The following is a 16361-nucleotide window of genomic DNA, read 5'->3' as shown; positions in this document are numbered from 1 at the left end:
ACGATTACTTTATTAAATGCTACAGACTATTGCACAACCTACTAGTCATGACCTGCATCTAAGAGGGCAAAATTTAAATTGAAAAACATTTCTTTATTAAAAGGGTTTAGGGTTCTTTAATCTCTTAACTGGATGAACATTTTACAAATTACTACCGGGAAGATGATAGCTACTAAATAACTTTCACAGCTATGGCTTAAACCACAGGTACAGGGGGAACTGTCCTCAATAACTGGTATACAGGCACAATACATTTGGAATGCAGAGCAATTCCCACAGCAACACATGCATAAGTACAAACATAGCAGCATACAAAAATGTGTACAATTCATATACTTGGCGTAACATCATAGATCATACACAAGGATGTTATGGGCTGTGGTGTGCATGCACAGACATGCCTGTGGCACTTGACCATTTAAAAATGTCTGAAAACAGGACAACATCCATACTCAAAGATAGAGAGACATAAACAGAGCAGGATTTACATGATGCCTATATAGCACAGTCTCAAAAAAAAAAAGCCAATGAATAGTTACCATGGTACTATCTTCCTCTTCACTAGTTACATTGGGGTCTGGCATTTCTCTGTTTCTGCCTGTCCTGGGCTTAGAAGGAACTGAAAATGAAGCAAAATATTAAGAATTGTGCTTATATTAATAATAATAAAGCACAAAAGAAATGTTTTGTACTTTTGGGGAGAGTAGTCAACCTCTCCAGTAGAGTTAAATACAAAACCGAATTTAAGTACAAGGATGCTTCATGTGTATCAAGTGTAAATATTAAAGCAATTAAGTCATTGTCCCATAGTATCTGCGGAGTAGGCTAATTTGGAAACAGTATACCTGTATTGGAAATAATGTTTTAATTGATAAAGTGCTGATGTATAATAATCTACCATAAGGTTAAAATCAATTGAATATTATATATTCTATCTAAACCACATTTAAAAATTACAATAATAAAATGGGGGGCAGTACATATAGCATTTCAAGATTTCAACATGGCATTTTCACTCTGCTTTATAGAAGATTTTGCAGAACTTGAGTGCTGTAGTTAATAGCGAGTATTCAGAGAAGGGTCTTGTAAATAGTGCCTCAGTAATCCATACCGGGCCATGTTATTTTTTATTAGTGATATTACAAAAAGTCTTGAAAGTAACAAGTGAGGTGGAATAAGGCAAATTGTTATCCTCCTGCTCTCATTCATGCAGAAGTGATAGTGTGCGTGTGTGTGTGTGCATATATATATATACACACAGAAACAAGCTTCCAGCAGAAGTGATTCAAATACGCATGGGCTACCCTATCTATAATGCTACTATTTTTTTCTCAGAGCAAAAAAAATACACACAAGATTTGCAGAATGGTTAAGACCTGCTATCAAATGATTCATATTAAATGTATATTGTGGCATACATCATTCCCCAGGTAGCTGAACTTTCTATACAGTGTCCATCTTTACCTGAATTCCTGGGGGTTGGAGAGTACAAACTTGCAACCTCTTCTGAATCGTTGATCTCAAGGCTCTCGTCGTATGGCTGGTTCTGAACAAACCGCGTCTGCAAAGCGCATCGTGTCAGTAAATTTGTCAACCCTACGCTGGCCAGCATTATATTACATATCGCGCTAGTGTCGTAATGATAGCCAGTTTTATGATGCAATCTTTCTTACCATGGTATAGCTCAGAATACTTGGGCAGGGAGTTACCTATATAATCTTATGAAACCTCTGCCCACCAAAATAAAAATGCGCCTCTGGTTGTTGCCGGGGCAAGTCATACAATAGTAATATACTATTTGCTAAAGAGAACTACACATTGGTTTCACTGGAAGGGCAATAACGCGCAATCTTTCAGTGAAAAGCAAACCGTGTCAAGATCTCTGTGAAAACCAGGCATTCTAATGCAAAACACCGCTTGGTTACTGGCCTCTCAGCGGCCCACGAACATCGCCTGTTTCCACACTAAGCAGGTTAGTAAGGAACATCAGGTATTTGCGATTGTGTGAGTGCGCACTGACACAGAACTCACAGCTCGCATATGAACCCCCAATAGATTTCTCTATGGAGGCTGCTTTGAGCCTGAGCGGGGGTTACATAGTGCTTTTGGCAGGTGAGGGGGAGGGTGACGAATGACCAGAGCTTTTAACATCTCCATGGCACTGTACTTTGCTTCATGACAGACCCACCTTTCCTTACACCTGCAAATGAGCAAATGTTCTAAAAGTGCCCTCCAATAAACCCAACCCCGCTTCCAAAGGACCCGAATTAGTAAATATGTCTTCCCTATATTATGCAACATTCAACTGCGGTGCCCTCCTAGGACGCTAACCAATATACTATGCCACCTACAATTCTCACTACGTGGCTTTCCATTTCTCCCATTCTGCGTTACATTCCCGGGTGCAAAACAATGCAGTTACCTTCAGCCCCTCTGACTCCTCCATCATTCTCCTGCCCTCCTATCTGACGAAAATAGACACACCGACTGCCGTTACCTCTATTCCAGCTTAGATTAGTCTTCCGAACACCCAATGCGGCATTACCATGGTAACCATGCTCACACTTCCGCCGCCTAAGCCATAGCGACGAAGACTTCCGATTCGAAGGTTGATATAGAATACGTCACATCCGGCCTCAAGGCACATATTCACTGACACGACCCTTGGTATGACACGCCAGTCATAAAACCATAGAGAGAAAAGTTCATTAAAAGACAGGGAACTACTTCCTGACAACTCCCTACGTTATTAGCGCCAACTACCGTCCAGTATACCTGGAGAGAAAAGCGTTGTGTGACGTGTGTGGTTCGGCGTTTTGAAGAAGTATAGCAGTTTATGGCTTACTTGCTAACAATTATCCAGCATTCGTTGAAGTACAAATAAATTCATTTTCCGAGGCTCTCGGTTACACATTCGAATTGTTAACTGTTGAAGGGAATATAGTAATGCGCGGCTGGAGGTCTGGATTATTTAGTCGGCCTGCTTTTGTTAAATTATGGGGAGACTATTAAGTGTTAATGGAAATAACATAACTCGTGGCTCAGTAACCTCCAGCTGTGCTCATAGGCGAACTAAGGGTATTTACCACAAAGAAAGATGGCGTCTCTGGCCGCTAACGCTGACAGAACGCCCGCCCCTCCAACCCCGGATCTCGCGTCGTTTCCTGTTGAGACGTGGCTCCGGAGTGGCCATATTGTGCGGAAAACCGACACAATCCAAGTAACGAGGAAGGCCCGTCACCCACTTCACGACAGTTATAATCATGGTGAGTATTCGGCTCTTTGCATAGAGGGGGTTGTGGAAGACTGAAGATAACCGTGAGTTTTTTTTACATGGTTGTGTACGGTAAGGCCTGATACGCACCGGTGGGCACACTGACAGGGAGGGAGTCTGAACACAGCGGCAGAGACATGACGGCACCGGCTGATTGGACTCGCTGTATAGAGAGGGCGCGTAACCTGGAGGCTGCCGGTATATGTAACCCCGATGAGAATCATGCGAGGAAGTGACAATGGCGAAACTAGCGTATGTCACAACAAGGAACTGATCGTGGGGCTGGATCACCGTGTAGTTCGGTGCTAGATAACCCTGAACGCGTTTCACTGACACACGGCTCCCTGAGAATGTCAGCCGGGCCCCAGGAGTATAAGTGTGGTAAGGAGCCAGCTGGAAGTGACACGTCCGTACACGGCAACCTGAATGTTTTATTCACCGAAGGGAGAGTTGTGTTTCAGCTCCTTGCCCTCGCTATACATCCCTCTATCCCAACTGGCTTCTGCTGCAAGAGGAGCTTGCCTGCCCAGTCTGATATATACTTTAACTAGTGAGATTTATTCAGTCTCTTTTCATTGAATTATACATTATAAAGGGCCGGCTCAAGCCTTTGCAATTTAAGAGTTAAAACTGCCGCTTTCCTGCCAACTCTCCCTTTATTGAATAAATGCTAATGTGCCACACATCGGGAACACATCACCGCGTTCCTGGTATGTTTACCACATGTATGTTGCATATAAACTGTGTTCTCGGTTCCCTCTTGTGACCAGTTTACCAAGCGACCGCTGTGTGTGTATTAGGAGGTTTTTGTATTCATTTTGAATGTTGCTGAATGCGATGGTCTAATCCAGGGGTTCTCAAACTGCGGCTCTCCAGCTGCTGCAGGACTACATCTCCCATACTCCTCAGCCAGCCCCTCAGCTGAAGGAGCATTATGGGAGATGTAGTCCTGCAGCAGCTGGAGGGCCGCAGTTTGAGAACCCCTGGTCTAATCCATCTAAAATGCCTCGCTGATGAAGACCGATACTTGGCTGTTGTCGGAGTAGGACCCCGGCAGCAGCTTTATGTGACGTTCTGCGCTTCAAAGTGCCTGATGTCACTAAATATACACACATGCTATACACGGTTTGAGTTATCGGTCGATCGGATGTCTATTACCGGTAATTGTTTGAGCTCTTCTCCTTCGGTACCGACGCATCTTAATGTGCAAATTTTACTGTCCCTTTTAATTGTGTTCTTCATATTCGCCGTCCCCTGTTGTGATGGCTCCTGAAAGTTGCGCAATGATATGTAGTAGAAATACTTTGTACATACATATCACTTCCAGTATGAAGAGAAAATTGTGAATTATTAATATATTCATGTTTGGAGAAATAACACATCATGTTTGCTGGAATTCCAACATCGTTAATTTGGCAGTTAAGTGCCTTTTTAGCCAGTTTTGCAAGCTACCTAAAGAAGGGATGTCAGGTTTCTTGTGTGACGGAGGAATCCAGAATCACTTTGCTTCCTACAGGTAAACTTGACTTAGTAAAGGGGGTTCCAAGGGCCACTGTGAGTGTATGGTATATATTTTTAATTATAGTAAGCCTTTTAACAGATAGATAATAGTTACACAGCATTTATTTCCACCCAGACCCATTCCTTTAAAGAAATAGGACTCCATGGTAAATGTTGAATCGTGTGTGCGTTGATGGAGGGGGTAAAATTAGCACCCCCTTGCAACTTATGTGGAACAAAAAGTTGGACATGTCACAGCGCTGTGAGCGGATTTATTAAATTCAATGTACACAAATTATATAGAGTGTTAGAGGTGGCGCTTGGGATTCCATCAAAAAGCCAGACTTTACTGTGGCAGGCAACTGCCTGTAAAAGAGCTCAGTTTAGACCCATAGTAGTTGGATAAAACACCATTTGCTAACGTAATAGATGTCATAAAGAGAATTTACAGAATAACGTGAGTAAACTGTACAATTAACACAGGGCTACATTTTCTACTACAGAATTGCTATTTACACAGGCCTCGGCAATTGTCACACTTAGCAAATGCCCCATGGGCTGTGGGGTACATGCCTATTTTTTTAGTTGCAGGAGTATGACTTAACCTGTGTTGATTTTGTGTTGGAAATCCTGGGCTCTCCGCCGGGCCCTGGGCGTAATCCTGGGCTCTCCGCCGGGCCCTGGGCGTAATCCTGGGCTCTCCGCCGGGCCCTGGGCGTAATCCTGGGCTCTCCGCCGGGCCCTGGGCGTAATCCGGGGCTCTCCGCCGGGCCCTGGGCGTAATCCGGGGCTCTCCGCCGGGCCCTGGGCGTAATCCGGGGCTCTCCGCCGGGCCCTGGGCGTAATCCGGGGCTCTCCGCCGGGCCCTGGGCGTAATCCGGGGCTCTCCGCCGGGCCCTGGGCGTAATCCGGGGCTCTCCGCCGGGCCCTGGGCGTAATCCGGGGCTCTCCGCCGGGCCCTGGGCGTAATCCTGGGCTCTCCGCCGGGCCCTGGGCGTAATCCTGGGCTCTCCGCCGGGCCCTGGGCGTAATCCTGGGCTCTCCGCCGGGCCCTGGGCGTAATCCTGGGCTCTCCGCCGGGCCCTGGGCGTAATCCTGGGCTCTCCGCCGGGCCCTGGGCGTAATCCTGGGCTCTCCGCCGGGCCCTGGGCGTAATCCTGGGCTCTCCGCCGGGCCCTGGGCGTAATCCTGGGCTCTCCGCCGGGCCCTGGGCGTAATCCGGGGCTCTCCGCCGGGCCCTGGGCGTAATCCGGGGCTCTCCGCCGGGCCCTGGGCGTAATCCGGGGCTCTCCGCCGGGCCCTGGGCGTAATCCGGGGCTCTCCGCCGGGCCCTGGGCGTAATCCGGGGCTCTCCGCCGGGCCCTGGGCGTAATCCGGGGCTCTCCGCCGGGCCCTGGGCGTAATCCGGGGCTCTCCGCCGGGCCCTGGGCGTAATCCGGGGCTCTCCGCCGGGCCCTGGGCGTAATCCGGGGCTCTCCGCCGGGCCCTGGGCGTAACCGTTCACAAGGAGATGGTTTGCTTAAAATGAAACCGCTGAAGTTTTAGTTGTAAAGAATTTGTGGGTTTCTGCGGATCTGACAGCTCTGAAACATTGCAAGGTATCTATTCCTGGACGGTTATAGGTGATGGGACTTGCTGTGTGCTTTCACAATAAATAATCTCATTTTAAACATGAACTATGGTTTAAAATCTTCTTTTAAACGTTTAATTTATCTTGGTTATGTTCATAAAATCAAAAATATATTTATATACACATCTTTTGTAAAAGTTATGTAAAGTAAATGTACAAATATTTTAAACAGAAAATAATAAATTATGGTATAATATGTGAAACTTTAATGTTATTTTTATGCAGTCTTTAGTCATTAAACATTTTTTTTAAAGCTTCGCTTTTTAAGGATATTTGCAATAATACATTTTCCATTATAATTTCCCATCATCATATGCTTGTGCCAAAAACAGAAAAGAGGAGGAACTTGGATGACTAAAATCCCATATAATACATCCGACTGCAGCTAGGTTTCTAAGTATTCTATACAAACCTAAACCAGCCGTTGTATGGTTTATTTGCATAATGCCGGCTATGTCCAGTAATATGCGGTTCAAGAAAATGAAACTGAACTAGAAAAATGATATTCAAAGTCATTGGTAGGGTTTTCACCTGCGACAAAGTGTTTTCCCTCCAGGTACCTTGATTGCTGTTGTGACTGCCTACTAGACACTGTATTCAGTCTTGGCCCTGGAACATCCTTTTGTCTATGTGGGAATAGTCCATAGGCCATCTGGGTTAAGGCGCTAGTGGCATAGCCAAAAGAGCAGAAAGACTTGCAGTCCATTTCCATACGAGGGATCCAATCGGAACAGGCTCCAATCAGGAGTAATCAGTAATCAGGGATGAAGTGCATGTTGTTGATGGGAAAAGCCGGATAATGGACTAATCTCGCTTCAGGGTTAGCTAACCACTTGTGTGTGTCCATCTGGTTAGATCATTGACTCGTAAGAGTTTGGTTCTGCCCATGAGGAGGAGTTCCTGCAGATGGAAGCTCTCGCACACTTACTTAAAATGTATCTAGAAAATAATCCAAAAGGATATAATCTTATTGTCCTAAAATGAGAACTCAGTGGGGTGTTCTTTTTAAACATGGTATTTAAATTATGCCTCTGCTTATATTAATACCTTATGTTTTACCCGCGTTTTTATCTACCTCTATGCTGGTGGACTGGATGCCCTTCTGTTTGACCTTAAATTTGGACCTTTATCTCTGCACTTGAGATTAGCTACACGAAATCAGTCAGTACCTGCTGTAGCGCGTCATTACACAGAAAGGAAAAATATATATAAGTCTCTATTTGATACATCGCGCCATCATATTCTATTCTGCAGTGCAGTGATAATGTTTAATGACACTTAGTTTTTCTTAAATTGGCTTTAGTCTGCAAATAAAGCACGGCCGTCATGGGGAATGGACAGGGGGAGTATATAAAGACACAAGCATATTTTACCTATCAGATCTAAAGCTTTCTGTTCACATCTGAGCTCCTTTATGTAAGAATCAAACCCTGCAGAATCCATTGACGCATCAGAACTACTCATCTCTCTGTTCTGTCAGTTCTTTGCCTGCTGTATATTCAACTACTTTGTCTTTGGTCTTGCTTTAAGATGTTATCACGTTTGCCGCCTTAATGTAAATGATATCACAATTTAAACTTAAATAAGAGAAGCATTTACAAGACGTTCAATTTAACCCTTGTAACCTTTGCATCCCAATTCAGGTGCTGCTGGCCGCAGCAGTCTGCACGAAGGCTGGAAAGGCCATCGTTTCACGGCAGTTTGTGGAAATGACCCGCACAAGAATTGAAGGTCTGTTGGCTGCATTCCCGAAGCTGATGAACACAGGGAAGCAGCACACGTTTGTAGAAACAGACAGTGTGCGCTATGTTTACCAGCCCATGGAAAAACTTTACATGGTCCTCATCACCACCAAAAACAGTAACATCCTTGAGGACTTGGAAACACTCCGGCTTTTCTCGCGCGTGGTAAGTATCGTTGTGTCTGCAGGTGTCTTCCATCATGGAAGTATTCCACAAAAAGTCAAAAAATTGTTCCAGGAATGGAATTTGTTATATATATTCTATTGATAAACCATTGCTTAGTAATCCAAAGTACACTTTTCCTTAGATCCCTGAATACTGCAGAGCTCTGGAGGAAAATGAAATCTCAGACCATTGCTTTGATCTGATATTTGCATTTGATGAGATTGTTGCGCTTGGATACAGAGAGAATGTGAACTTGGCCCAGATCAGGACATTCACCGAGATGGACTCTCATGAGGAGAAGGTGTTCAGAGCTGTCAGAGAGGTGAGACTGGTTGTTCAGCCATAAGATGCTGTTCATATATTTTGTGGTAGCCATTGGTACTAAATAAAGAGTAAAAATCCAGACAGCTGTATCTAAACTAGATAAGGATGTCCTGATCTGTAATACAGTGTGACTGTTGTGACTTCTAACAGACCCAGGAGCGTGAAGCGAAGGCGGAAATGAGACGCAAGGCAAAGGAGCTTCAGCAGGCTAGGAGGGATGCCGAGCGTCATGGCAAAAAAGCTCCAGGATTTGGAGGGTTTGGAAGCTCAGGCAGTTCGTCGGTTTCCAGCAATGCAGCAGCTCTTATTACAGAGACCATTATGGAACCAGAAAAGACAAAAACTGTTCCTGTTCCATCAAGGTATAAGAAGGAAGAAATTTATATTTGCTTATGATACTTGTAAAGCAGTCATCTGAAGACGTGTATATTGATATATTTTTCTGCTTTGGCTTTCACTTTTAGGTCATCTGGTCCTAGCAAAGCCCTGAAGCTTGGGGCCAAGGGGAAAGAGGTGGATAACTTTGTGGACAAACTCAAATCCGAAGGCGAAACAATTGTCACTCCTTCTTCTGGCAAGCGTCCGTCAGAAGTAGCCAAAGTGCTTACACCTCCTGTCAATATGGAGAGGTCAGTAAAATACAAACAACCAGAAGTAATGCTTACCAAAATATGAGGTCCAAGACTAAATGTTCTTTTCAGATGTCTGCTTTCTTTGTACAAAGGCCATTATTTGTTATACATGAGCGGAGAAGTAGAATGTCAGATGTTTTGCTTGTTTAACTTTACCCAACTACTCACAGCGTCCATTTGAAGATCGAGGAAAAGATTTCCCTCACATGCAGTCGGGATGGGGGACTACAGAATATGGAAGTCCATGGACTCATCATGCTCAGGGTAACAGATGACAAGTTTGGGCGAATTCGTGTTCACATTGATAATGAAGACAAGAAGGGTGTCCAACTGCAGGTGAGTTGGAGGATGATGCTTTCATTAGTGTTTTCTCATGAGAATTTTTTCAGATTGCTTTTTTTATTTAATTTTTGAGTATTGTGACAGAAGAAAATAGAACAGTTTTTTGTTTTTGGTAATACGTTTCTTCCAGGCAGATCGGAGATGCAATCTTTTTTTATTTAAACACATTGTATGCCTTCTCTCTGCAGACTCATCCCAATGTGGATAAAAAACTGTTCACAACCGATTCTGTGATTGGACTGAAAAATGCAGAAAAATCGTTTCCCCTCAATAATGATGTTGGAGTGCTAAAATGGAGACTTCAGACAACAGATGAGGCCTTCATTCCTCTCACCAGTGAGTGCAATATAGAATATGCCAAGGTTTTGTGGTAATAAGTAAAATAGATTATAAAATACTTACTAGATAAGTCCTGGTTTGTCAATTTTGGTGCTTTTTGATTCATGATTATAAATGATTAGAAGAATGCATATTAAAGTACTCTGAATACCTTAATATGCTTTCCTTCAAAATTGAAAATAATAATGAGGCGCTTACTTGACACAGAAGAGGCTGCCTTGCAGCAGCCCTTCTCCTCCACGGCCTGACTATTTTTGCAACTAATGGGCTGATTGAAACTTAAAAATCAACACACACTGGTGTCTGAACATACACCTCAACACAACATTTACCAAGCTGGGGCTGACTGGATGTAAATCCAGTATATATCATATGCAGGGTGATGTGACATATCTCCTGCAAGGTGTTTAGCTGGGGTGTGGCACATGGCGTAGAAAGAGACTAATGTATTTGGGGAATTCTGCAGAATCCCCCCATACTTTTGCAAAAGGGATCCACACAGCTACCATATGCGTTAAAGTGAATATGATGGGTGGAGTGATCATTTGAGTACGTTTACCCATCAACCTGGTGTTTAACCCCTTCAGTCCCCTATGGATGTACCGGTACGTCCTGCCCCTGGACTCCCCCCCCTGACAGCAGAAGCCAGCATTGCCGGCTTTCTGCTGCCCGATCGGATGTAACAGCTTCCGGCACGAAAGCCGGAAAACTGTTACATTTTTTTAATGCCGATCGCACGATCTGGCATTCCCTTCCAGGTTGCGTCGCTGCTGACGTCACCCAGAAGGTCATCGGATATCCCCCGCAGACACAGTGTGATCGGTGCAGGGGGATGGCGGGGAGGAGAGTGAGAAACAATGTTTCTCACCCTCCTCACATGCTGAAAAATAAAACGGAGAAAAAAAAACTTAGTGATTTAAAAAAAAAAATCAAATACAATAAAATAAAAAAATAATGAGCTAAGTAATGTCATTGTGACACAAAATCCCATTGCCCTAACACAACATCTACCGAGTATAACCCTCCTGCCCCTGTTAACACCCCCCAAACCCGTTAAGCCATAAGCATAAAAATTCTACAAATAATGTACACCTTTATAGTATGTTCCCCTATAAGTGCTGGGAAAGTATGGAAAATCTATATAAATTGGGTATTTCTGAAATCAGGACACCTGAATTCATCAACTTGGAGGGGATTTTCAATCACTTAACCTAATTTTGTGAGGATTCAGAGGGGATTTTTTTTTTCTCATTCTAAATTTTCAGCTAATCTAACTATGGTATCAAAAGAAAGCTCTGTCTCCCAGTATATAGTCTGCATGGGTACACTATTCACAGGAAAAGATGAACCGGCATAGCAGAAAAATGGAGAAATTGCTCTTCGACTTGAGGTACCAAAAACCCCTGGGTTTGAAGTTCCGGCAGTCCTGTAGCAGTGGTCACTAACCTTGTTGGCTCTATAGCTATAAATTACAGTTTCCAAGCAGCTGGCTGAGCATCATCTGTCCTTCAGAACAGCCATAAGTGCCAGTGGTTGGAAGTGACTTTCACATTCAACTTGTTTATGAAGGGTTATCTTGCTGCCAGGAATGGATAGAACCTGCCTGGCAAGAAATATAGGCAATTCCCTTATTTCTTTGTTTTGATACCATAGGTATAATAACATAACGATCTCATGTAATGTAGCAGCTACAAATTTTGGCAGATTTCTAGTTTTGTCTTTGCCTATCAAGCTATGTAAAACTATATCTATAAATTTAAAAAAATCCATGTATGGCTTTGATGTAAATGTATATTTGTCTCTCTCCTCACATCAGTTAACTGTTGGCCATCTGAAAGTGGGAACGGCTGTGATGTAAACATAGAGTACGAGTTACAAGAGGAAAGGCTGGAGCTGAATGATGTGGTCATTACTATCCCCTTACCGTAAGTAATCTTTATTAAAGTATGTCCAACCTAGTGTGTTATACGCCATCTGCAGCCAAAGCCATAAGTGTCACAATGCTTTTGGTATGATAGTCTTAGACCTTGTTTCATTTAGTGCAAATTTCCCTATATATCTTGGTCTGCTCATCCTGTAGATCCCCCCCCCCCCCCGATCGGCTATGTCGTAAAATTAATACATACCACTATCTCGCTTTTACCATGTGGTTAAAGTTTTTGGTCTCTTCCCAGCCTTCTTTTATAGAGCTACTTTATTAGAATATGCGTGTCCTATGGCAATGCTCTATACGTTTCCCCCTGTCATGTATGCATGTTTGTGTCCCGGTTTCATATTGGTTCATTTTCTTGCTTCAGACCAGGAGTTGGGTCTCCAGTGATTGGGGACATAGATGGAGATTACCACCATGACAGCCGGAGGAACACACTGGAATGGACTCTGCCAGTCATTGACTCCAAAAACAAGTCTGGAAGCCTTGAGTTCAGTATTGCTGGACACCCCAATGATTTCTTCCCTGTAAATGTGTCCTTTGTGTCCAAGAAGAATTACTGTAGTTTACAGGTGAGCTTTGTGTGTGTTTGTTTTTTTATTATTTTTAGAACCAATGCATCCCTTCTAAAAAGTCTAATGCAAATGGGGGGGTGCTACCAAACAAAAATTTAAAAGGGACCAATCCGCTATTGGTCCCTTTACACCCATTATAATTCGAAATTACAGTTCCACAAAGTCTTTCTGATTTTGCTCCACTGTTTGTGATTATGAAAAAGGCAAAGTGACTAGTAGTTTTGATTAAGTTGATTAGGGCTGCAACTAACGATTATTTTCATAATCGACTAGTTGGCCAATTATTTTTTTCGATTAATCAGATAAATGTAAATTTTTAATTTATTTAAAATTTAATAAAGTAACGTAGGATGTTAAAAACAAACGGCAGAATAAAAAAACTTTTATAAAAATGCATTTCTTTTTATTTCCCAACCTGCTCCCAGTTATGCACATTTGAGCCCGGACATGCCACACTGGCGGCCCAGACATGCCACACTGGCGGCCCAGACATGCCACACTGGCGGCCCAGACATGCCACACTGGCGGCCCAGACATGCCACACTGGCGGCCCAGACATGCCACACTGGCGGCCCAGACATGCCACACTGGCGGCCCAGACATGCCACACTGGCGGCCCAGACATGCCACACTGGCGGCCCAGACATGCCACACTGGCGGCCCAGACATGCCACACTGGCGGCCCAGACATGCCGCGTATGCCTTGTATCCCCCCCCCCCCCCCCCGATATGCCATAGTGCACTCATAGATTTGCAGACTCGTTCAGACACAATACTTTTATAAATAAATACAGGGTTAATCTTCACTGCCCCCAGGATTTAGATTCATCTTAGTTTGCCCCCTTTACCTCTAACTGCAGCTTAAGTTAACCTTATTAAATTAATTAAATTAACCCTCAGTCCTTTATTATTATTATTATTATTATTATTATTATCCTTTATTTATATAGCGCCAACAGTTTACGCAGCGCTTAATACAATACATAAATTCAAGGGATATGACAAGACAAGAATTGACAGACTAAGACAAACCGATACATTTGGTGGAGAGAGTCCTGCTCGCAAGCTTACAATCTACAATCCTCAGCATTAAATTAATCCTGAAGAGAAGACCACAACCACAACTGTCCCTAAATTAACCCTGAGGACCCCATTAGCCACAACTGCCCCTAAATTAACCCCCACCTCCACTAACTTTCAGCAGCCCAAATATTAATTTTTATACTCGCAGTTAGATGTGTCACAGCCCTGTGGGTGCTACAGGAAATGGGTGGAGCCAATCAGTCATTTTGCCCAGCCCCTTTCTTCTCCCCCGGTCCCTCCCTGCAGTCACTGCCGTTTGGCCCCGCCCCTTTCTTTCTCCGGCAGTGATTGCAGGGAGGGACTGTTAAGTAGGAACTGCTGCTGTGAGTCGCACTGAAACGTGAGTAACATTTGCTCTGAAAAAACCCTCATTTTATAATCGATAATGAAAATTGTTGCCAACTAATTTCATTATTGATTTTATCGATTAGTTGTTGCAGCCCTAAAGTTGATTGTACTAAAAGCTGTGTAGGTGACTCACAGCAGGATTGCTGTTTATGATCATATACTACTTTAATGTGTTTTACAGCTTTTATTGTCTTCCTATTTTATTTCCGTAGGTGACCAAAGTGGCCCAGGTGGATGGTAACAGCCCTGTGAGGTTCTCCACTGAGACTTCTTTTGTGGTGGACAAATATGAAATCCTGTAACAAGTCTACAGAGTCAGTCCATTGCAAACTATCCTTTCTTTTTGAGATTTTGGATAAAACCTCTGAAGGATCTAATCCTTACAGCAGACAGAAAAATATACACAGAATTGTTTTGACAGATTTTGTCCCTTTCTTCCCTTGAGGGGGAATCCACATTCAGTTTTCTGTCTTGCTCTGATATATTGTTCCCCTTTTTTTGATAATGGGGCAGTGGATTTACATATGCTTATGGCCAGGTAGAGGTTTTTTTTCTTCCCCCCCCCCCCCCCCCCGCCTATCTCTCAATATTGTCAGATACATTCATTGGAAATATGAATAATATATATATATATAGCCAAAGTCATGTTAACAGATTTCTGGATTAATCTAATCGTCCTGCTTTGGTCATCGTTAAAGTAAATTTTCCCATTTAATGTTTGGATGGGAATAGGGATGGATTGTGTCATGAAAGGAAAGATGTGGGGACACCTGAAGATTTGCGGTCCGGGGTATGAATTAAGGGGTAGGGGTTTTTTTGTTTGTTTTTGTAACCCAATATAATTGCATAGAGGATCCGCACATTCCATAGTACACAGAAATACTGCTCTGTAATCCAGTAAATAAATCAAAGTTGAGATTTAAGTTGGAACATTAGTGGTCTCCAGTGCTGTCTTCTGCAGTGAGATGTGGTATGCTTTATAAACATATGGAACCTGACCTTGAAATTGGCTATATGAATCAGGTAATTTACTTCCACAAATAAAACACATAAACGGCCCTGGGAAAACCAGCAGTTCCGCAACAAAAGGCGTGCTTTGGCGAAAGTCCATCAGAATTACAACAGAATCTAATTGGTGGGAGGCTAGAGGTTAGTGGAGTCGCAAAGGAACAGTTTTTATTCAGTTTATGAAGACACAGCGCACCATCCATCCAGGATTCTTCAGAAAATCTCACCCACTATGAAACAGATTGCACTCAATAAAATAGCGTTCACTCCCAAACTGTACTTGGGAGCACCTATAATCCTAAAAAACCCGTGCTAGTCCACAGTGGCTGTTAAAATAGACACTCTAGCTTAACTGTAGTCAGCTGTGAAAGAGATGAGCCTGAAAAAAGTGTTTGATACCTCTATCCTTTCCTCTGGGGAAAAATAAAATGTCCGGATCTCCAGCCCCACGGGTGAAACAGTTTTTCTATAGGCAACAACATTTTTTGTATAGAACACAACAGGTTTTCTTCCCTTTTGAAAACAGACCTGGATATCCACAAGGCAAATGGGATTTACACCATATTCACTTATTGAGATCCAAAACATCCAGAAATAAAGTGACTAAATGTTTAAAGTTATTTAAATGCCAAGAAAAATGCAAAAAAAAAAGGTGGGCCCTGCCTGTAGTATTGTATTAATGCCAAGTGAATACAGGAGCAGCCCATTTGTGTCCATTAATATTTACAATATCTCAGAAGTGAGTACACATTTTTGTAAATATCTTTTCATGTGACAACAGTGTACATTTCCTGTCCCCTCAAAATAATACACAGCCATTAATGTCTAAACTTTGGTAACAAGAGTACACCCCTAAGTGGAAACGTCCAAATTGGGCCAATATTTTGTGTGTCCACCATTATTTTCCAGCACTGCCTTAACCCTCTTGGGCATGGAGTTCATCAGAGCTGCCACTGGAGTCCTCTTCCAATAGGGTTTAGGTCTGGAGACATGCTTGGCCGGTCCATCACCTTTACCCTCAGCTTCTTTAGCAAGGCAGTGGTCGTCTTGGAGGTGTGTTTGGGGTCGTTATCATGTTGGAATACTGCCCTGCAGCCCAGTCTCTGAAGGGAGGGGGATCATGCTCTGCTTCAGTATGTCACAGTACATGTTGGCATTCATGGTTCCCTCAATGAATTGTTGCTCCCCAGTGCCGGCAGCACTCATGCAGGCCCAGACCATGACACTCCGACCACCATGCTTGACTGTAGGCAAGACGCACTTTGTAGTTCTCACCTGGTTGCCACCACACACGCTTGACACCATCTGAAGTTTATCTTGATCTCGTCGGACCACAGGAAATGGTTCCAGTAATCCATGTCCTTAGTCTGCTTGTCTTCAGCAAACTGTTTGCAGGCTTTCTTGTGCATCATCTTTAGAAGAGGCATCCTTCTGGGATGGCAGTCATGCAGACCAATTTGTTGCAGTGT

The 16361-nt window shown here is 43.4% G+C and overlaps 1 protein-coding gene across 1 annotated transcript; it reads left to right on the top strand.

Moving 5' to 3' along the window:
* The first annotated feature begins 8053 nt into the window (after positions 1-8053).
* On the top strand, positions 8054-14186 carry LOC149298057 (coatomer subunit delta-like). Its single transcript, XM_089487944.1, has 9 exons — positions 8054-8311; positions 8454-8633; positions 8786-8997; positions 9100-9264; positions 9438-9603; positions 9798-9945; positions 11765-11873; positions 12246-12450; positions 14097-14186. Exons 1-9 carry the CDS (start codon positions 8114-8116, stop codon positions 14184-14186), a joined length of 1473 nt encoding a protein of 490 aa, XP_089344070.1. The 5' UTR covers positions 8054-8113.
* The last annotated feature ends 2175 nt before the right edge of the window (positions 14187-16361 follow it).

Source organism: Sceloporus occidentalis, unplaced genomic scaffold (genome assembly GCF_023333645.1).
Source record: "Sceloporus occidentalis isolate IW3139 unplaced genomic scaffold, rSceOcc1.0.p SCAF_35, whole genome shotgun sequence".
In the NCBI taxonomy this organism is placed as follows: domain Eukaryota; kingdom Metazoa; phylum Chordata; class Lepidosauria; order Squamata; family Phrynosomatidae; genus Sceloporus; species Sceloporus occidentalis.
Note: the sequence above shows the minus strand (reverse complement) of the source record. Positions and strands in the feature narration are given on the sequence as shown.